Source organism: Pyrus communis, chromosome 1 (assembly GCF_963583255.1).
Source record: "Pyrus communis chromosome 1, drPyrComm1.1, whole genome shotgun sequence".
NCBI classification, from domain to species: domain Eukaryota; kingdom Viridiplantae; phylum Streptophyta; class Magnoliopsida; order Rosales; family Rosaceae; genus Pyrus; species Pyrus communis.
Window position 1 is genome coordinate 13,141,454 of NC_084803.1, and position 22,524 is coordinate 13,163,977.

The following is a 22,524-nucleotide window of genomic DNA, read 5'->3' on the forward strand; positions in this document are numbered from 1 at the left end:
GATTTTATTTTTAATAAACTATGAAAAAAATGTAGATCTGACATTCGTGTCGTTTTCGTGTCATACCCGATATCTTAACAGGTTGTGTCGTTTAATACCCGTTAAAATAAACGGGTAAAATGACCCGACCCGAAATCAACCCGATAATATTAACAGGTAATATGATCAAATCTGTTACCTATTAAAGAAAATATATTTTAAACCAATAAATAATCAAATGAAAAACATAATACTAAACAAGTATATACTTACCATATTGTCACATTCAAAACATAAAAACACATTTTTCTTTTAAGTATATATTTACGTACCCAAAATAAGAGCATAATAAAAAAAGCATTAGAAAATTACAAAATATCAAATGTTCAAAAGATTTGCAAAATTAAGGACATTGGAACATTAGAACATTGGAACCTTGCACATTTTCTTCCAATCAAACCCTTCAATTATCGAAACATGATATCAAAGATCTGAACCGTTCATCTTCTTACATTCACCAGATGATCATGTTTTCAAAAAATGAAATTCAGTAAGAAGAATAAAGCGTAAATGACAATCGATGGTTAAATATAAATTTAAGGTTCATGGATTATAGTGTTGGATTTCGAAGCTAACCCCTTCATGAAAGTTGTAAAGCGCTTGTCACTATGAGTGATTGTATATTTTTTTTACATTTTTTACACTTCTACAATAATTATTATTAAGTTTGCCCTCAAATAAAAAACATTATTCATGAGGGTTTGGAGGATTTTAGAAATCTAAACGATAATGTAAGTGTAACCATTATCCACTCGTGGAGGAATAATGATGAATCAGGATAACGTAAGTGTAACCATTATTCATGAGGGTTTGGAGGATTTTAAAAATCACAACGGGTATGCCATTGTGTCAGTGTCTCAAGCCATTCATACACTATCATATATGCAAGCTATAAATTAAAAATTGACATTGCATTGCATGATTAGTTTGAGATATCATCAAATTTAAACCAAAACTATTTTATCACCAGCAGTAGAAGGCACAAAATCCCTTCTGATAGAATATTTCCTTTTAGATTTTCTTTTTAATAAACTATGAAAAAAAAATGATTCCTTAGATTGTTTTTTATTTTCTAGACAAGTAGACATGAAATTCCTCTATTTTCTTTAATATTCTCATCGGTTGCCACGTGTTACACGCATCGTTGTCGCAACTTGATAGTAGAATAATTAGAATAAATCATGTTGTTTTGTACTGAAAAGAGAATCATATAATATCCATTGTTCATTGAGCATATACCATAATACAACAGAACATGTGTGATTAGAAGGCTTAATCGACTGATGACACTGAGACAATAAGAATTCAAGTCAAAATTGACCAAAGAGGTCTTTGATTTGTAGCTGAGAAAGTAGATGCACTTGTTTTCAATTTTGATACACAAATATATTTATATTAAAGGGGAGGTGAAGATGTAAACGGTTTCAAACTCGCGGTTTATGAGATTGAAATATAAGACTTCATACTAATAAGCAAGGAGGAATACAGTTAAAACGTAGTAATAAGTGACAACTTGTTTTCTATTTTGTGTGTAAATTTTGGGGTAAATGGTTATTGAACACAAAATAGGGGTCATTTAGAGTGGAGAAAATAAAAATAAAAATGCAAAAATTTGACAAGAAACTACAAAAGAAATAAGTATGTTGTCCCGAACTGTATCGTTAAAATTTTTGGGTTGCTTGAGCTGCTTTGAAGAAGGATAATATGTACACTGTATTTTTTATCTTCCCGTTTAACTTTTAAGATGGAGTTACTTAGATTAGGGGTGGGCAAACGGGCCCTGGACCTGCGGGTATGGATGGGTCCTATACATTTTATACATAAAACGGGACGGGGCAGAGACAAGGGCCCCCGGCCTAGACCTATCCACTGTCTAGTATTGAGATTTAGACCTCTCAACTCTCGACTCTCTTAGTCTCGTGACTTTGTCCATCCGTTGTCGATTGGTCCATTTGTCATCAGTCTGTTCGTCGTTTCTCCATCTAGTATATGTTTGTCTCTGTCTGTTCTTTGTCGATCAAGTTCCTTCCCTGTCTTTGTTGATCAAGGTTGCCGTTGACCCTCGTTTGCTAGTTTGTAGTTTGAGATTCTTCAAGAGAGTCTTTAAGGAAATCCGTCGAGTTTTACTTGCTTTGGTTCTGATTTGGGTTTTTTTGTTCTTTCTCTAATTTGGTTTTTTCTGCATTTGGTTCTAGTTAGGAACTTAGTTGGATACGAATTCTAGATTTGGGATTTTGCATTTTGGTTCTAGTTAGGAATTTGTATAGTGAGGAAATAGAACATAAACACAAGCATTACTGACATGCTACCTTCATAAAATTTGCATCAGGTTTTTCACGTTAGATTAGGAAATAGATCATTGGACCTCTTGGAATTGGCTTGTATCAAACGGGCCGGGTTAGGTCCAATTTTATTTTTGAAAATATGACGACCCGCTCACCTTGTTTCATTTCCAAACAGGTCGGTTTTGGTTCCACTAAATTTGAACCCGGTTCAGCTCGTGCTCGCCCCTAACGTAGATATCCTAGTCAATTGTGTTTTAGGCACTCTTAATATTTAATAATCTTGTCATTATTTAAAATAAAAAAATCGAATTCGATTCCCTTTTTTTTTTTTTTTTTTATAAATAAAATATATTGATGAGAAAAAAAGAATACAAGCAGGAAAAAGTAGCTGAAAATACAAATACGCAACAAAAAGCTGCAGCTAAAAGAAAAACTACCAGCAAAGCTAACAATGTTGTATCAAAGCAGCAAAAATAAGCACTAATTATTCATAGTTATATTCATTTCCCGTAAAGTATGGTCATTAGCAGCGAAATGGGTGATTTTCAAAGAACTCAATCGAAGACTAATGGTGGACTTAATTGAGATGAGAACTACGCATCGGGTTGACATGAGTTCTTGAATCTACAATTGTTCCGCTCCCTCCAAACATAATACACATTAACTTAACTTCAAAACTATCGATGATAGAGATTTTCCCTTGCAACAGCTAGTAACCCACATGACAAAAAGAGGCCAAGGGACACCGCACTTTAATAGCATCGAAGACCAAATACCATCGGTAAAAAGACACTTAAAGAAGACCAACCTACCGTAGGCTTGGATTGCTGAAACTTATCCTAAGCAGAAGCAATAGTGTAGATGCCAGACAACGAAGGAGTCCATCAAATCATATCACCCAAGCTAGGATTTGCCACAATATTAGACATAGAAATTTGAATTTCCAACAACTCATGAGAAGAATTATTAGACTAGTACCAATTAGAACCATTCCAAATATTGCAAATCAAAGCAGTTTTTGGAAGCCTGGAATCAGCAATGATATGGCAACCCTAATTGACAACAAAAGGACCTAAAGGATGCCAATTATCATACCAAAGAGATGTTCCCTTACCATCTCAAATTTTGTGGAAAAAGAAAAGCCGAATAGAATCTCTCAATCGGAGAAGCTTCCTCCAATTCCACTATCAATTTTGGAGGGTCTTAATCTGCCAAAAGTTCATATTTCTCAAAAGATAGATTGTAGCCCAGACAAACCAAATATTGTCTTCATCAATGAGCAAGTTCCAGATGTGTTTAACCATAAGCACTTTATTCCAGTGAATCAATTTTTTAATCCCAATACCTCATTCAGATTTAGGAAGACACACATCATCCTAAGCAACTGTAGCAACTTAATGACCCGAAAGCTTACCAGACCATAAAAATTTTCGGACCCTTTGCTCAATATCACAGAGAACTTTCTTAGGGAGCATGAGGTGTGAGGCCCAAAGAACTTGCATACTACAGAGAACAGATTGAACAAGTTGTAAACGATCGGCAAAAGAGAGGACCTTGTTCTCTTCAAGCTCTAATTCTAGCCTCAACGCGCTCGGTAAGAATGGAGCAATCTTGCAAATTAAGCTTTGTTGAAATGAGAGGCACACCAAGGTAGCGAATAGGCAACATTCCTAAGGCAAAATTGAAAAGAAGCATAATTCTGGAAGCTCATCTCGTCCACACCCGCAAGAAAAATTGAGCTTTTAGTTGGGTTGGCCTTAAGACCAGACAAAGAATTAAAGCCGCATAAAGAGTCCTTCAAGATCTTAGTTGAATGATAATCCCTTCCACAAAACATAAAGAGGTCATCAACAAAATAAATATGAGCAAACTGGACTGCCTCACAGCGTCAATGGTATTTGAAAGAAGGGCTAGCATTTATATTAGAGGCAATTGATAAAGAGGGCACCTCCATAGCAATAACAAAAAGGTAAGGGGACAAAGGATCCCCTTGTCTCAAGCCTCTCTTACTAGCAAAGAATCCCGTCAATTCACTATTTACAGAAATGGAGAATTTGGAGAACGAGATACAGTAATGGATCCAATTGATCATGACAGGAGGAAGGTTGAACACCGCCACTTACGTAAATGCTCTTACTCAATTGAATTACAAGTTCTTCACTAATTTAATCAGAATTTAATGTTTTATAAATAAATGCTTTAACTAGGCTTTACCACTTCTGTTAATGTAAATTTGACGTTTGTCAATCCTTCCACTGCATCGAACTCTTTTGAGTGCCCAATTACTATCCTCAAAGGGCCATGATTCAAAACTAGCCCACTAATTGGACGGTCCTGATCTAAACAAATAAAATAGAACTGAAAGCAGCTGAACAAAAACTCCGCACCCAACAATTCTTCTCTCTCTCTCTCTTACATTAAAAAAAGGGGAATCTTAAAGTCAAGCGTGTGCTTCTCTGACTTGAAGAAACGTTTTCTTCTTCACCCGATACATATAAAATCCACAAGCAGCACAAAAGGAGACGTTTCGATTCTTCAACCCATTCCTTCCTCTCTTCTCCAACTCTTCCTTCAATCACACACCCAGAATCTCTCTCTCTCTCTCTCTCCAAGTTTGCTGCAATGTCAGAGAAGAGGGAAGAGAGAGAGATGAACGTGTACCTGGACGGGATGATAGAGTCCATGCCTGTGTTCGCCAAGGAGCTGATCGCCGGTGGCGTCGCCGGCGGGGTTGCAAAAACAGTGGTTGCGCCACTCGAGCGCATCAAGATTTTGTTTCAGGTGACAATTGCGTTAAATTCTTCTGGAGATTTGAACATCAATTTGGTTCTTTCCTTCTTTTTGCCGGGGAAGTTACTGAAACTTTTGCTTCTTGATTTTGGGAACTGTAGAGATTAGTAATGCATTTTTAGTTTTAGTCTGTTGGGTGTTTAAGTTTCTTGGATTTGTTCATTGGGTAGTTTGAGGTTTGATGAAAGATGATTACTTTTAAGTGAAGCAGTTCAAAATTGAATGGATTGTGCAAATGGGTTTCTGTTGGCTGTTTGATTGATTGAGTAACAATGTGATCAAATAAGTTGATTCAAGGGCTTGTTTTATTCGGTTCGGTTTCCCGATACTTGTTTTTTTCCATGGTCAGTACACACCGTAAGGTTTTTGCCTTTCCGGATAGATATTAGATGGATAACTTTTGGATACCATGCCATTCAATTCTCCTTCCCCTATCCGAAAACTAAAACAAAAGGAGAGAATTTGTATTCAGTACCTGTGTTAATTTCGATTGCAAGTTTTGTGGCTCGGATTTTTGTGTTCTTCCCCGAGGTGGGCAATAGAAGTTAAGATTGCCCTCTTCTTTCACATGTCAATCAGAAACAAGTTGCTAACTCTAACTGGATTTACCAGTAAGTTTTTGTCGATAAGTACATATGATAGCTTATTTGTTTATCTTTTGCAGACCAGAAGAGCAGAATACCAGAGCATCGGGCTTTTTGGATCCGTTAAGAAAATTGCAAGGACAGAAGGGCCCATGGGTTTCTACAGGTGGATACTTGAGTCTTGAGTAATGAGTCATTTATGTGAAGGGTGTTTTCAAGTTTTCGATCAACTAATGAGTTCTCGTACAGGGGAAATGGAGCTAGTGTCGCAAGAATTGTTCCATATGCAGCCCTCCATTATATGACCTATGAGCAGTACCGCAGATGGATTATTCTCACCTATCCTGACGTTGGGCGGGGACCTGGTCTTGATCTTGTGGCAGGATCTTTTGCTGGAGGAACAGCTGTGCTTTTTACTTATCCTCTTGATTTGGTTCGCACAAAGTTGGCCTATCAGGTTACTAACTGAATCCTGACAAACCTCTCGCAAGTGTTGGAGTTGGTTGTTACACCCCAAAAAAGGTTTTTTGAGTACAGCCACATTTTTTTACTTTTCTGCAGGTTGTTGGTTCACAGAAGTTAAATGCTCAAGGGGTACTGAATTCTCAACAAATATATAAAGGAATTCTCGATTGTTTCTCAATGACGTACAGAGAGGCTGGACTTAGAGGCCTCTACCGTGGCGTTGGTATGAATTTGAAAACTGCTTGTTTCATCCACTGCTGTCCTTGTGTGTTTCTATAGTTTTTGTGATCTTTGTAAGGATTCTGCATTTAATGCGTTAACATTATTAACAGCTCCGTCGCTTTATGGGATCTTCCCATATGCCGGTTTGAAGTTTTACTTCTACGAGGAGATGAAGTGCCATGTCCCTCCGGAGCACAAGAAGAGTATTGTGTTCAAACTCGTATGTGGTTCTGTTGCTGGTGTATTAGGCCAGACTTTTACGTATCCCCTTGATGTGGTGAGGAGGCAGATGCAGGTAATTTGCTTTTCAATGGTCCTCAAAATGATGTTTGAATTAAAAGAATTTGTGACATTAATGGGGGAAAATCCTGCAAACAGGTTCAAAGAATCATGGTATCCAGCAGCCCAGAGATGAAAGGAACAATGGAAACCCTTGTTATGATCGCTCAAAAGCAAGGATGGAAGCAATTGTTTTCAGGACTTAGCATCAATTACTTGAAGGTAGTAAAGAACCTAGTCATTCTTTTCACAGAAACTTCCCATTGTCTTTCGTGTCTAATCACGTTTTTTGTATGTGTAATTCAGGTCGTACCATCTGTGGCAATCGGGTTCACAGTTTACGATATAATGAAGTCCTGCCTTCGAGTTCCATCAAGGGACGAAGCTGAAGCTGTGAGAAAAGTGGTAACCAACAAAAGAAGTACCCATCCATCCTCCCTTGACTCCTAGTTACATTTTCTTTCGGAATTTTAACTTCAAACAAAAGTCCTACACAATGATTCGGAGCTTTTCCTTCCCTTCTAAATCGTGAATTAGGTTGACTTGTTGTACCAACCATACCATTTTCAGCTGTACATTTCATTCTTTGAAGCTGAATAATAGTCCATCAGTAGGTTAAACCCTTCCCTTAGACATCGTAAAAGCTCTAGTTCCACCGATTAAGGTAGGAGAAATCGTCGATTAGACTACTTTGTACAAGAGGTATCCAAACAGGGCAATGTATACTTAGGATAGAAGATTCTTATTCAATTGAATAATAAGCTTCGAGATGAGTTTAAGCATTCGGCGGATTGTCATTATCTTATGCGGTTAAGATCTCTTCGTTAATTTTACTTCTGATAAATCCTGATCTTACTTTCGTGATTCATCTTACTATCTTTTCGCTTGAAGATACTGGTTCTAGAAACTCGAATTGCACCGAATCAATGTTTCACAATTATTCACCACTGCCATAGAACCAGATTCCATTTTTTCCCATTTTTCGGCGAAAAAGGAATTCATTCTATACATGATTCTTCACTATTTGCAGTCCCCATTAGCAGTTGCCACTTTTTCTTTCTTCTTTTCCAGGATATAACAAAGGAAAGGAATCATACACAGCACCAGACACATGCTTTCAGAAATAAAACATAGAATTAATCGAGCAAACAAAACATCTTGTTTATTTGTTTTCTATTAAGTGTGAATGAATTTAAGTACTAGAATAATCTACAACGAACGACACTCATAAATTTTGACAAAGTTGATTTCCAGCCAAAAAACTTACTCTGAATTTTCTTGCTGCGGAGCATTCAACATTACATAACTTTGCACCACAGCCTTGTCTCTTGAAAGCTTTATCAACTAACTGCGGATAAGTTTACCAGTAATCCCCACAGGAGCACTTCCCATCCCTGAAATGATGGAACCGCTTGTTATCCCTAACGATCAGCTCCCTCCCAACAATCTTCGACATGATTTTTATCGCATTATGGCAGTCACCGCAGATTCGAAGATTCTTAATTATCCTCAGAGTTTGCCTGGCTGGAGTACTGATCAGACCATAAGCAATTGCCAAACGCTCGCTATGATACTGCAATGCCTGCTCTTTTGCCTCCTGATCGATGTCATGAAGTACGTATCTTGTATCCGGCACATAGCCTGCTTCCCTCATCTGTCCTTTCAAACCTTTCAATTTCTCATACGCCTCGTTTGTACTCCGATACTCACTCACCTTATTCTTCTCCTCTAGCATGTTAAGCTCCGAGTGCTTCTTCCGCGGAGGCAATGGGATTTTGGCAGCATTGGCCTTAGAAGGATCAATATTAACCAACAATTCCTCCGCACGATCTTCAAGTTCAATAACTCCATGAATTCGCGCAGAGTTCCTAAGAGCCTCCCAAACTTCAACTGTAGGCTCAAATGGCATTTTCTCAATGAACTCCTCGACTTCATTCAAATGACCAGACTTCCCAAGAACATCAATAAGTCCTAAATAATGCTCAATCTCCGGTACAATCTCATACTCATTCTTCATTGATTTGAAGAGCGCAAACCCTTCTTCTACAGCTTCCGCACTAGCACACGCCCCCAACGCCACTAAAAAAGTCTCCTTACCGGGCTCCAACCCCGAATTCCTCATTTGTTCAAACAACAGCATCCCCTCGTCACCCTGCCCATTCACTGCATACCCAGTGATCATCGAATGCCACAAACCAATGCTCCTCTCGCGCATTCTATCAAACACCTTGCGCGCATCTCTCATACTCCCACATCTCCCATACATTTGAACCAATTTAGTGTTCAACTCAATATCCCTGCGAAACGGCGACTGTCTCATGAACTCGTGGACCTTCCTCCCAATCTCAAGCGACTTCGATCCATCACACGATTCCAATAACGCACAGAAAACTCCGTAATCGGCGGAAACACCTCGACCCATAAACTCCAACGCTTCTCCGACCTTACCCTCCTCGCACAAACGCATCAAATCCACATCTTTTGAGTTCATACGTAGTGGGGCGCTCACATTTTGGGTGTTCGATTCATTTCTGTCAACTTTTGGTTCATTTGGTTGTTGGGTCCTGTTGTCCTTGCGTAAAGGTTGGGTCTTGTACTGGGAATTGGCGCCAGATGTTGTGGGTGGGGGCGGAGAAGAGCCGTTATTGCGGCGGCGGACTCTGGGATTGTTGGCGCTGGGGACAGCGGAGGTGCAGAGAGGTTTGAATGGGGCGGGGTTGAAGGAGGTAGAAGAAGGTTGGATTTTTAGGACGGAAGAAAGAGTGGGATTGAGAAATAGCTGGTCGTGCGGATTCCGGTTGACCCGGGATTTGAACCGGGTATAGACGATGTAGTTCCCTGTTGGGGGAAGAGAAGTTAGAGAAGCCATGGTTGTGGTAAAACTGCTACGACCAGTGAAAAGCGAAGAGAAGGCAGATGTGGAACTGATGGGGGAAAATTGGGTCATTTTTTCATTGTGTGCTTTGCACATGGGCTTGGTCCTCAAATATTGAACTCTATTGTCAAAAATCCATTTACTTCACATTAGCATCTTGTTCGATCAGGTTTTCTCTAATTTGGAACAAATCTTGCAGGATGATTGTGGAATGTGAGTGGTCGGTCGACGAGTTGTTCGAATTTGTCATTAAAGTCCATTTACTTCATACTAGTAGTATCTTGTTCGACGAGATCGTTGACGTAGGACAAATCTTGTTAGATAGTTGCGGGATAAGAATAATATCAAATGTTACAAGAAATCGACATAGACGAATCGAACGAATTAATCTAGAATTTTATCATTTTAACTTAATTGAACCAACATCCTTCCACATACAACATCTTAGTAATTAATATTCTCCTTTTTAATTGAAAAAAAAAAAAGGAACTACAAAACAAAGGATTATTGCACTGTTGAAACATTAGAGGCGGGGAAATAACTAACATAACCGTCATAACCGAAAAGAAATTAATTTTTAAAATTCTATATAATATAGTCGGTGTTGGATAGTGGCCAAATTAGGCTAGGAAACAAAACAATATTGATGAGGGAACATCATGATGAGGATTATGTTTCCTTGTTTTGTGGCTTGATTTGTTCCTTGTTTTGTGGCTTTTTCAAAGCCATAATTATTTGGCTTTCGGGTGGAAGAAAGGAGGAGAAGAAAAGGGGCTGATTTTTATTTAAATGCTTGCCTAGGGAGAAGGTTTGCAAGAGGAGAAAAAGCATCCAAAGAGATGGTGAGAGCATTTGGCTCTACCATGGGTACGGGTGAGAGAAATCAAGAGAGCTAGAGTGAAAGGTCTCTTGTGAAAGAACTCTTGGGGTAGAGTGAGGCTCTTGGGAAAATTCTGTGAGTGGGTGTACAAGGGATATGAGATTGGGTTATGTCGATTTAACTCATGTGTAACTTGTACTGTTTTTCTCATAGTGAAGAGCAATATCTCTCCGAGGACGTAGGCAGGTTTTTGCCGAACCTCGTAAATTTCTCGGTGTCTTTATTTCTTGTATTTTAAACTATTCAACTGTGGGTTTGTATGTTGGTGAAGATAATCAGCCAAGGCACAACAATTGGTATCAGAGCTTTGTTGGAAGCTTTGGTTCATTGAAGGTTCAGATTTATTATTCACCATGATGACTACAAACATGTCGTTTTCAGTTGAGAAGTTTAATGGGAATGGCAGTTTTACTCTCTGGCAGATAAGAGTAAAGGATGTCTTGACTCAACAAGGCTTGGTTAGAGTTTTGAAGGGAAAAGATGGGAAGCCTAAAGAAATGACAGATGACCAGTGGGAGGAGCTGGAGTCGCGTTGTGTTAGCACGATTCGACACTGCATAGCTGATAACATTATCAACAATGTTATGGATGAAGATTCTGCGCCTGCACTGTGGGAGAAGTTGGAAAAACTCTATATTGCTAAGAGTTTGACCAACAAGTTACATCTGAAGAGGAAGCTGTACAAGCTGAAGATGGATGAAGGCGGGAATCTCATGGACCACATGAATGTGTTCAATGGATACTTGGATCAATTGAGGAAAGTTGATGTTAAGGTTGAGGAAGAAGATAAAGCCCTCTTACTTCTTACCTCACTTCTAGATTCGTATGAGAATCTTGTGACAACCTTATTGCATGGAAAAGATACAGTAAGTTTGGAGCAGGTGCAGGCTTCTTTGGTGTCTTATGATACACAAAAGAGGAAGACCATTGTTGATGGTGGGCACGAGACTGCTTTAGCTGTTCAAGGTTGGAATCATGGAAGAAAATTGGGAGGAGGATTTGAGAGAGACAGCAGGTTCAAATCAAGCTCCAAAGGCAAGGGACCACAATGCTATGACTGCAAAGAATTCAGGCATAAAAAGATAAATTGTCCTTTGAGAAAAAGAAAGGATGATCTTGGTCCAGGTAGCAACAATTTTGTGGCGGAAGACTTCGAGTATGCCCTCTAGGTACTCGAAGCAACACATCTCCTGGTGATGTATAGTCTCAAGTGTTGCATGGGTTTTGCAGCAGGTGGAGCTATGGGATTCACAGGTGATGAGATGGTCCTGAAGAATGAGAAGTGTGAGGAATGTTTGTCTGGCTCGACGGGTGTTGCTGGAAATGGGTGCATTGACAAGTTTCCAAGTTGCAGACAATGAAGAGGAGGAAAACCTGCTAGAGGAGACGAGGATGTGTCGAGATCCTGTCTGAAGCTAAATGTTTTTTTTTTTGCTTGCAGCAGCTGCACATGCATTGGCAGTGACTGAATCGGAACAGGACCAACGAGGTTAATTCAGAGTGTGCATGCTGGTACGTAAGGCCAATGGACTTTGGTACAGTTTGAGTCGAGGTGGAGATCATTATGAGTACCAGAAAGTTTGGGGAATTTGATTTAGTTACTGTTGTCCTTAGTTTGTACTTTGGGTGCTTATGGTGAGTGTTGATTCGAGTCTCTATGATGTTTTCGAATTTGGCCAAGGTGGAGATTGTTGGATAGTGGCCAAATTAGGCTAGGAAACAAAACAATATTGACGAGGGAACATCATGATGAGGATTATGTTTCCTTGTTTTGTGGCTTGATTTGTTCCTTGTTTTGTGGCTTTTTCAAAGCCATAATTATTTGGCTTTCGAGTGGAAGAAAGGAGGAGAAGAAAAGGGGCTGATTTTTATTTAAATGCTTGCCTAGGGAGAAGGTTTGCAAGAGGAGAAAAAGCATCCAAAGAGATGGTGAGAGCATTTGGCTCTACCATGGGCACGGGTGAGAGAAATCAAGAGAGCTAGAGTGAAAGGTCTCTTGTGAAAGAACTCTTGGGGTAGAGTGAGGCTATTGGGAAAATTCTGTGAGTGGGTGTACAAGGGATATGAGATTGGGTTATGTCGATTTAACTCATGTGTAACTTGTACTGTTTTTCTCATAGTGAAGAGCAATATCTCTCCGAGGACGTAGGCAGGTTTTTGCCGAACCTCGTAAATTTCTCGGTGTCTTTATTTCTTGTATTTTAAACTATTTAACTGTGAGTTTGTATGTTGGTGAAGATAATCAGCCAAGGCACAACAGTCGGACCACTCCCCGATAAAGGATGTGTATTCCATGGACTGCCCAGGCACATCCTCGTGCTTCGACCGCCGTTCCTTCCAGCCAACCAACCTCGCCGGAATTCCCACCGCCGTCGTCCGCGCCGGCACATAAATCAGCACCACCGACCCCGCCCCGATCTTCGCGCCCTCCCCAATCTTCACATTTCCCAAAATCGTCGCGCTCGCGCCAATCAAAACTCCATCCCCAATTTTCGGGTGCCTATCTCCGCCGGCATTCCCAGTCCCTCCCAGCGTCACGTGGTGGAGTATCGACACGTTTGTTCCGATCACCGCCGTCTCCCCCACCACCACCCCTGTCGCGTGGTCGAACAGCACCCCCTTTCCGATCCTCGCTGCCGGGTGAATGTCCACCGCGAACACGTCCGCGATCCGCAAGCGCCAGCGGCCTGCGGTTCTGGATCCACAGCTTGTGCGCCACTCGGTGCGCCTATAAATCAAATCAATTCGTTACAATTTTCTTGCAACCCAAACAGAAAATGAACTATCTGACTCAATGCTCACCTAGAAATAAAATCAATTCGTGCAATCTTTCTTACATTTTCTCGGAAGCCAAACAAAAAACTACCTCCTGACTCGATTCACGCTAAAAAATTTAAATCATTTCTTTCAATTCAATTCCTCGGAATCCAAACAGGAAATTAACTAACCTGAATTAATGCGCCAAAAAATCAAGCCAATTCCTTTATTTTTCCTCATATTTTCTCGGCATTCAACAGAAAATTAAATTACCAGCCCTAAATATTAAATCAATTACCTGACAGGCCAAGAAGCCTTTGTAATTGAGCAGGCAGTGAGAAAACGAGATGCAGGCGGGGTCGCGTTCGTGGGCGGCGCAGAGATCGGCGATGGTGGCGGCGCGTAGGGAGGGGTCTGAGGAGAAGGTGTTGAGGAAGAGGTCGTAGAGGAGCGTGGAGAGGAGGGTGGAGGAGCAGAGCTTGTTTCCCAGGTGAAACGACAGCGATCACTCCAGCGACGAGTGCAAGAGTATCGTCGAGTAGAGGTAGCTGGCCAGAGCCGGCTCCAACTCGGTGTCGCGACGCGCCTCGGCTTTGATCTGGGTCCACACCCAGGCCTCGCCCTCGGCGTCCGAGGACCACTCCGTGCACCTGAGGTCGCCGGCGGGCATCGTATCGAAAATGGTTACCGCTTCTGCTGCACACGATAGTGGAGGGCTAGCAGTGAAATGGGGCGATGTATGTGCGCAGGTTAAGTGGTTGCTTTACCTTCTGTGGTTTAAGAACATTATCTCTTCTTTTTGGTTCAATAATTAATTACAATGGATTTATTTTACGATTTCAAATTTATCCTCAAATGCTAGATTAAAGTTAATTAACAAAAATTACAATTTCATAAGAAAGGGAGAAAATTTACCTCCCAATTGTGGAGAGTCGTGTTTGGTCGCGCTTGCAATCTTCTCTCTTCAACCTTGACACGGCAACGGTCGAATTGCCGGCTACCATTTGAGATTTCGTGCCTCCTTTTCAGAAAACGACCGTTAATCGAGCCCTTTATCAGCGCTGAGATTATCGCCTCATAAAAGACCATTTTGCCCATGTAAAATGGAATAAAGAAAACGGCCCGCCTAAACTGGGCTCAAGGCTTGGCCTATGGCACATACTCACTATGACTTTCTCTCAACAAAATAAAAATAGGAAAATACCAAAAAACCACCCTTAATTCAAAAATATTTAAAGAGAAAAAAAACCTAATATAAAAGCATCGCCAATAATACTAACTAAAATTTTGTTATATAACTAGTTAAATGACTCAAATCTTATTTTTCCTTAAACTTAACAACCCAAACCTTTTTTCCGTCTCTGGAAGCCCACAAACAGTACAATTTTATAGTTTTTAATGTTTCACAAAAAAATTAACTTCCTCTTCCCAGCTAAAGCTAGCTAGTTACTGTTCACAATCAAGATGAGTACTTTTCAGTCTCTTCCTTAACTAGTTTGCTGGAGATGCTCTAACATGGGGAAATTAGTCAAACTAAACAAAAATCAATCCCTCAATATCACACTCCATGTCGTAGACTAAAAAGCCAATGAGAGTGCGTCAAAAAGCTAACTTTGAATAAGGATAACAATTTTGAAGCTCGCATCTGCATTCTAATTTGAATATTTTATAATTTTGTATGCACTTAAAAGAAAGAGTGCGGGAGATTAAGCCCTAGTTTGGTACTGAGTGATTTTAAAAAAAAAGTGGTTATCAAAAAAAGCTGGGAGCTTTTTTATGTTTAGTAAACATTCAACTTCAACTTTTTTCCACAGTTTTGGGTGAAAAAAAGCCAAAAACACAAAGCTGCAAAACTCAGCTTTGAAAAACCAGCTTTTTTTCACATCTGTTTTACATAAAAGTTTATCAAATACTATAATACTACTTTTTTTTCTTTTCAAAAACACTTTTACAAAAAAGTTTACCAAACACTCTGCTGCTTTATTTCACAGCTGCTTATTCTCTAGTTTTTTTTTTCTTCAAAGCACAGCAATACCAAACCAGCCCTAAAAAACTAATGTGATAATCACAAGGGCAAACGCTTTGACATGATAAAATACATTGCTTGAAGCCCTAAATTCAACTTAACTTTGGTAACGAAAAGGAAGAGTAAATTGTAACAATGGTCCCTCAACTTTAATCAAATTGGAGCAATGGTCCCTCAACTAAAAATCCATTACCATTGGTCCCTCAATTTATCAAAATGTGTAGCTATAGTCATTTTCATCAATTTCGTCAAAATTTTGTCAAAATAAGTTATGTTGGAATAACCATTTATATAATAAGGGTCCCTCAACTCATCAAAGTGTGTAATTATGGTCATTTTCGTCAACTACATCAAAATTTTTGTCAAAACGATTGGAATGACTATTGCTACAATTTGGTTAAAGTTAAGGAACCATTTCTCCAGTTGAATTAAAGTTGATGGACCAATGGTAATAGATTTTTAATTGAGCGATCATTGCTTCGATTGAGTTAGATGTTAAGGGATGATATCTACAATTTACTTGAAAATGAATAACGGTCAGCAAAGAAACAGGAATATGATACTGAACAATGAGAGCATCTTTATAAATTAATCACGCCTGATGGAGACAAGATGACAGCAAAAGCTTGTGCATATCATGCACTTATGTATTTTGAAAGTCAGTGCACCGTCTTCGTTCACTAATCATGAAGCTGAAAGCTTTGGCCTAGGTTGATAAGGTTGTCTTGAAAGGTAATTTCATGAGCGGATACAGGTTTAATCGAGTTAGCTAGAACGGTATGCTTTATTTTCTGTATGCAAGTTTGATTTCTCTCTTTGTATTTAGATAAACAATGTAATTATCCTACCGTTTGTATTCTAACGTATATTTCTTGATTGATGACATGTCACATATGTATATCTCAACATCAAAGTTGTAATCAAGCATGCATGCATGTTTGTTGCTTCCTCGATATATCTCTCGTCATGGCCAACTTTATCAAGCTAAAGTTAACGCACCAAAGTTTTGCACATTGAAAATTCCTTTGGATAAAGGGAAAAGCAAATCGATCGAGACTTTAATTAAATTTAAGATTCCAGGTCTACAAAGTTCATTATTTGCCGATTGTTTACCTGCCTAGGATACCCTACATTGTACATTTTTTGGAGAAAGAGAGAATAATTTTAATTTTTTCAGAAAGAAGGAATAATATAAGCCAGATACTTATCGACTGATATGATAATATTTAATGCGTTTCGTACCGACTGATACAATAATACTTCATTCGTTTCATATCTAGCTTGGTTGAATTTTCATATCCAAAGTTTGGTATAGAATAAGTTGATTTTTGTAGTATTATCGGTCAATATTGTTGACTATGATCAAAAGTAAGAACACTTCATGATTTTTAACTTTTTATGAAGAAGGCTACAATAAAAAACGTGCCCATGTTTCCCATGCATGTACGAATCACTAGTTACTTTAAGGAAAGACTTAAATATTAAAATGGTCCTTGTATTTTAGTTATCGGGTCAATTTAATCCACGTGTTTTTAATTTGGTTAATTTGGTTTTTGTGTTTATCTGTATTAGCCAATTAAGAACATTTCAATCTAATTTCTGTATATATAAAAAAAATTATTATAAACATATGTATAATTATAATTTATTTAGTTTGAAATGAAATAAAATTAAAAATTAAAAGAAAAAATTATTCTCCTCCCAACTCTCTGACCTCCTCCCTAACATTACTCCTCTCTTTTCTAGTTCACAACCTTAATCATTTTTCACATTGAAAGTTTTATTTCTTATAATGAGAGAGGGTAATTATTTCTCATATGATTTTTCTTTTGAATTTTTTAAAAGAGATTGAATGAAATGTCCTTAATTGATTAACAGAGACAAACATAAGAACTAAATTAGCCAAAATTTAAAACACGGGGACTAAATTGGCCATATGGCTATAACACAAATACCATTTTGACATTTAAGCCTTAAAAGAAAACTAAAAGCAAGTCTTTTATTTCTGACTTGAAGAAAAGGAAGGCACTGGAAACATGTTACCTCTAAGGTCCTAATCCTTGAAGAAACTCTAGGGTAGAGGGGAGACATGATTTAGGATGCCCCTCCAATGTTCAACCCTTTAGGGTTTGAGTGTGGTCCTATTCCTATATAAGCTTAAATGATAGTTCTTTTTTTTTTAATTAATTAATTTTTAATTTTTTAATTTTTTTAAAATAGACGATATATTAAGAAACCTCAAACGAAAGTTACATTATATTTTGAATGAGGAGATCCTGAATAATATCAAGTGGGTCCTCAAACCAAACTACTTTGTTGCTAATTGAAACAGCAAATTGAACTAATCTATGGGCTACCCCAATATAGTTAATTAAAAAGTTTAATGAGGTTTGAATGATTAATTTATCTTCCAACCAAACCTAGAGGGATAACAAAACAGATCAACATGTAATTTCACGATTTTTTTGCAATAAAATATTACACTTGTACACAAAAATTCACCAATAACTTCTTCCTTCAAATCAAAAAACAATTAAAAGAGGTGGTGAGAAAACGCTAATATATCATATCCACGAAATTGTGACTCATCGATGTCTATTATCCCTCGTTATTACAGACTCGTTGGAAGTGCTCTTAAAATGATTGAAAACCTTTTTAGAGAACATGTGTTTGGTTCCACAAGCATCAGTTATGTGCTTCTTCCATAAAGCACTTAAAGTGTTTTTTTCCCTGTATTCACTAACATTTTTACTAAAAATTGGTTCTAATTTTTTTTTTATACCAAGAACGGATTCAATTATTTTAAAAATGCTTCCAAATGAGCTTATTTGTTAGAAAAACGAACATTAATCAAACAATAAATAAAATGATTAGAATTAACTAATCACTTTCTCATATAACTTGTTACTAGGACAGAGTTTTCAAAGAGTGGCTAGAGACTGGCAAGAATGAGAAGCTCCACCTCTACTCCAATCATTGATCAATTTAAGGTCTCTTGTTTTTACATAATTATAAACCATCCATTGTCGTTTAACCTAAAATCTCGTCCTTCCCTCTGTCGTTTTACATGCTTTCTCCTTGGTGCTTCTCTCACAATTATGCCAAGTCCTAAGTAGGAATCTACCAGCAGAAAAATCCAACTTAGGCCATCAGCTTACTCTCTCTCTCTCTCTCTCTCTCTCTCTCTCTCTCAGAGACATAAAAATTCATGCAAAAATATAAAAAATAAAAATAAAAATCCAATCTTTTTTGTTTGAAACTATTTGCTCTGTATTGGCAATAATCCCAAAGCTCGTGGCTTTAGCGGCAGGGTGAGTCATTGAGTTGTTAAATTACACTTTGAAGACAGTGCGCGTCGTCTTCCTACTTTCATGCTTCTTTTGCGTGCCTGTTTTTTTCCTCATCTGCGTAAAAACTCGAAAAGCTGATTCATTTGGTTTCTATGCCTGTCATGATATAATCGTTTCTGCTTTTTCCCATAGTGATTAATGCGTGTTTCTGCTTCTGGGTTTTGTCTCTTGTGAACTGTACTCCCTGTAAGGAGTACTTCGGATGTGGGTTTTGGTTGTTGGGGTGTAGTGTATTTCAGATCTCTGCTTATTCCCTCAGTGATTGTGCATGCTTGTTCTGCTTCTGGGTTTGCCTTTTCTTTCATAACTGCACGGCTTGTGAGGGAGATTTTTGGATGTGGGTTTTGATTTTGGGGTGTGTTGAGTTAGCGTCAGGTTGCAGTCAGTGATTTTGCATGTTTTCTGCTTCTGTGTTGGCTTTTTAATGAACTGTACGGTCTGTGATGAAGAATTTGGATGTGGGTTTTGATTGTGGGGTGTGCTGAGGAATTGTGGGGGTGTGGGATTTCAGAACTTCTGGGTGTGCTGAGTTATGAAAGAGAAGGGTGATGGGAAAGTTGTGGTGGTGGCTGTGGAAGCATTGAAGGAGATTCCAAGGACTGCTCTGGTGTGGGCTTTGACTCATGTTGTGCAGCCTGGTGATTATGTCAAGCTTTTGGCTGTCATTCCTTCGCACTCAAGTAAGTAATCTTCCTTTTATTTCGATCGAAGAAATTGCATATCTGGGTTAGACCAGTTGGTCAGGGCAGTATTATGTCCGTCCCTTGCACCCAAGTTCGAATCCCCCTCTCCGTAGATTGACAAGCAAACTGTTTAGTGTGGCATGTCTAAGATTGGTGTTCTAATTCATTTCTTGACATATGTTGTTCTCCTGTGAATGTAAGAAGTTTTTATCGTTAGGGAACTTTTTCGTGAACTGGAAATATGTTATGGTTAACTCTTCCTCTGGATTTGTCTATTGGGTACTAATTCTGATAGAGGTTCTTCACAAATTCGAAGCTTAGATATCGGTTTCAAAACCAAGTTGAATTATGCCTAAGGTGTATCTGATTTTTGCTTGGTGAAATTTTAACTCTTCGGTTTGTGCTCGAGTTTATATCAACTCGGGTGGCCAAAATTGATGGTTGATTGATGAAATCACCATGTGTCTAGGTAAAAGGATATGGGATTTTGCAAGATTTACCAACGATTGCACAACGAGTCACCGGAGGTCTTTCTCAGGAACCATGTTAGATGACAAGGATGACATTGTGGACTCATGCTCTCAGATGGTGCTGCAACTCCGAGATGTCTATGATCCAGAGAAGGTCAGTGCATCAATATCGTTTCGTTCCCAATGTTTAATCCTTACATGCATTACAACTAATACTAATTCCATATTCTTCTTCACAGATAAAGGTCCGGGTAAAGATTGTCTCTGGCACACCGTGTGGTGTTGTGGCTTCCGAAGCAAAGAAAGCTCAATCAAACTGGGTTATATTGGACAAGTAATACATTCAATGTACCCTTAATATCTATTAAATCCTCATCCCAAAAGAATTTGAGCACGAAAGCTTTTTCTCCAGAATATTGTTTCATTCCCTTACTTCCGGTTAAAGTTATCAATCTTATTTCAATCTTTTGCAGAAAGTTGAAATGTGAAAAGAAACACTGTTTGGAGAAGCTGCAATGCAATGTCGTGATTATGAAACGATCTGGGCCAAAGGTTCTTCGGTTGAATTTGATTAATTCTCCAAAGACGGAACCTGAAGCGCCTTTCTGTTCGTTGTCTGAATCAGGATCGTATCCAAAACTTCCGAAAAGCCAGTTTGAAGAGTGGCATATGATTAGAGGGCCGACTGTGACTCCAACTAGTAGTTTCGACCGCGAGTCACCTCTGACTGCTACGGATATTGGAACATCATCTATATCAAGCTCCGATGCAGGGACTGAATCATGCTCGAATTCTGAAATTTTGGGGAGGTTAAAGCAACAGTATCAGTATGCGAATGATTCTGACAATGAGGCAAACCATGAAAACCGGAGTTCTTGTCATGCGAGCTCATATTGCCAGCCATGGATGACAACAGATTACCTAAGTTACGGTGGTGAATTTTCAAGATATGTGGCGGAAGGTTCAGAGAGACATTACAATAAGGCTTTGATTTCAACATATGGAACCTTGCTGGATAAGTTAGCCAACTTAAATCGGCAACCTGATGTTGGAGTATTGAATTATAGGCTTGATTTGAACTTAAGCAGAAGTGTACGTGAAGCAATCTCGCTATCCAGGCACTCACCTCCCAACCCTCCTCCATTGTGTTCGATATGTCAGCACAAGGCACCTGCATTTGGAAATCCACCTAGGTGGTTCACTTACGCCGAGCTGGAACTTGCTACAGGTGGATTTTCAGAAGCAAATTTCTTGGCTGAAGGTGGATATGGCTCTGTACACAGAGGCGTCTTACCACATGGTCAGGTTGTTGCTGTCAAGCAACATAAATTGGCTAGTTCTCAAGGTGATAAGGAATTCTGCTCAGAAGTAGAGGTCTTAAGCTGCGCGCAGCATCGCAATGTTGTCATGTTGATCGGATTCTGTGTGGAGAATGGTAAAAGGTTGCTAGTTTACGAATATATGTGCAATGGATCTTTGGATTCTCATCTGTATGGTAAGTTGAACATCCCCTTTGTCAAAAGAGCGGATACATAACCGCGAACACTCTCAGTAGAAGTTTGTTTCACCTTTACTTCTGAGACCTACCTAATTAAGGGGAATGCTAAAAAATTTCAGGGAAAGACAGTTGCCCGTTAAAATGGTCTGCACGACAAAGAATTGCAGTTGGAGCAGCTCGAGGGCTGAGATACCTTCATGAAGAGTGCAGAGTGGGTTGCATTGTCCACCGGGATATGAGGCCGAACAATATCCTTCTGACCCATGATTTTGAACCATTGGTATGGCATCCTTTCCTCATCACTTTCAAATAAATTTCAAGTACTCTCTTCACCAAGTTTAACGTTTTCCTTGACGAATCGCACTGCATATGAGTGTTTATGCAAAATGCATCATTTGGAGTAAAACCAACTGACTTCTGGATTTTCAGGTCGGAGATTTTGGACTCGCGCGGTGGCAACCAGATGGAGATATTGGGATGCAAACAAGAGTACTTGGAAGATTCGGGTAAGACCATACGACTTGAGAGGTCTTAATTAAATCAAATTACCAACGGATAATTTTTTTAGACTAAATCAGAAACCTTGTGTTAATGTAGTTACTTGGCTCCAGAATATGCTCAAAGTGGACAAATCACAGAAAAAGCTGATGTGTATTCGTTCGGAGTAGTATTAGTAGAGCTCGTTACAGGACGGAAAGCTATGGACTTAAACCGCCCGAGAGGCCAGCAATGCCTCACTGAATGGGTATGTACGAGTAAGGCAACTTTAATTTGAGATAGCTGATGTCTATAATGGCCATTGCTTACACTCATTTCTGCGGAGCAGGCACGCCCCTTGTTCGAAAAGAAGGCCACTTTCGAGCTGTTAGACCCGCAGTTAAGGAACTGCTATTCGAAGCAACAGGTTTGCAACATGATGCAATGTGCTTTCTTGTGCATCAGGCGTGACCCTCGTTCGAGGCCTCGAATCTCTCAGGTATGTGTTGCTGTCATGTAACCCTCACTCACTGCTGGTACGTGTTGTGAACTTGTTTCTTGTCCAATTTGTATCCGCAGGTGCTTCGGATTTTGGAAGGCGATGACATTCCGGCGAATTCGCCAAATCATTCTTGCTTGAAGGAGGCCTTATGAGGACATTCTGTAGACATCCCGGAGAGATAGATATGCCTGTAATCAAGTTGAATATATGTGGAGATTTTGTAGACAAATGTCATCTTCCTGTTACTATAGTAAAATTAGTGTAAGATTTTGATATAATGAGCTTATTTACTGTCATTTGGGAGTAAGAAGGTGCGATATTACTTACCTGTCACAGGATTTA

The 22,524-nt window shown here is 39.1% G+C and overlaps 4 protein-coding genes across 5 annotated transcripts; 2 read left to right on the forward strand and 2 right to left on the reverse strand.

Moving 5' to 3' along the window:
- The first annotated feature begins 4,798 nt into the window (after positions 1–4,798).
- Positions 4,799–7,446, forward strand: LOC137740534 (mitochondrial carrier protein CoAc2). Its single transcript, XM_068480381.1, has 7 exons — positions 4,799–5,105; positions 5,779–5,864; positions 5,948–6,155; positions 6,260–6,386; positions 6,496–6,680; positions 6,764–6,886; positions 6,971–7,446. The coding sequence occupies exons 1-7, from the start codon at positions 4,947–4,949 to the stop codon at positions 7,112–7,114; spliced, it is 1,032 nt and encodes a 343-aa protein (XP_068336482.1). The 5' UTR covers positions 4,799–4,946; the 3' UTR covers positions 7,115–7,446.
- Positions 7,447–7,580: 134 nt separating this feature from the next.
- Positions 7,581–9,839, reverse strand: LOC137740528 (pentatricopeptide repeat-containing protein At2g15690, mitochondrial-like). Its single transcript, XM_068480377.1, has one exon. It carries the CDS (start codon positions 9,633–9,635, stop codon positions 8,025–8,027), a length of 1,611 nt encoding a protein of 536 aa, XP_068336478.1. The 5' UTR covers positions 9,636–9,839; the 3' UTR covers positions 7,581–8,024.
- A 2,448-nt stretch (positions 9,840–12,287) lies between these two features.
- LOC137748186 (uncharacterized) lies at positions 12,288–14,265 on the reverse strand. The gene is made up of 3 exons (XM_068488328.1): positions 14,092–14,265; positions 13,475–13,857; positions 12,288–13,147 (listed from the first exon to the last, which is right to left on the reverse strand). Exons 1-3 carry the CDS (start codon positions 14,263–14,265, stop codon positions 12,607–12,609), a joined length of 1,098 nt encoding a protein of 365 aa, XP_068344429.1. The 3' UTR covers positions 12,288–12,606.
- A 4,118-nt stretch (positions 14,266–18,383) lies between these two features.
- Positions 18,384–22,474, forward strand: LOC137741583 (inactive protein kinase SELMODRAFT_444075-like). 2 transcript variants are annotated; one of them, XR_011069318.1, is made up of 9 exons: positions 18,384–19,232; positions 19,705–19,859; positions 19,945–20,039; positions 20,179–21,200; positions 21,323–21,483; positions 21,633–21,709; positions 21,815–21,948; positions 22,030–22,179; positions 22,260–22,474. XR_011069318.1 is itself a non-coding variant. In XM_068481281.1 (9 exons), the coding sequence occupies exons 1-9, from the start codon at positions 19,085–19,087 to the stop codon at positions 22,332–22,334; spliced, it is 2,031 nt and encodes a 676-aa protein (XP_068337382.1). In that variant the 5' UTR covers positions 18,391–19,084; the 3' UTR covers positions 22,335–22,474. The 2 variants fall into 2 exon arrangements, 1 of the variants encoding a protein (XP_068337382.1); XM_068481281.1 differs by having other exon boundaries at positions 18,391–19,232; positions 21,801–21,948.
- Positions 22,475–22,524: the final 50 nt, after the last annotated feature.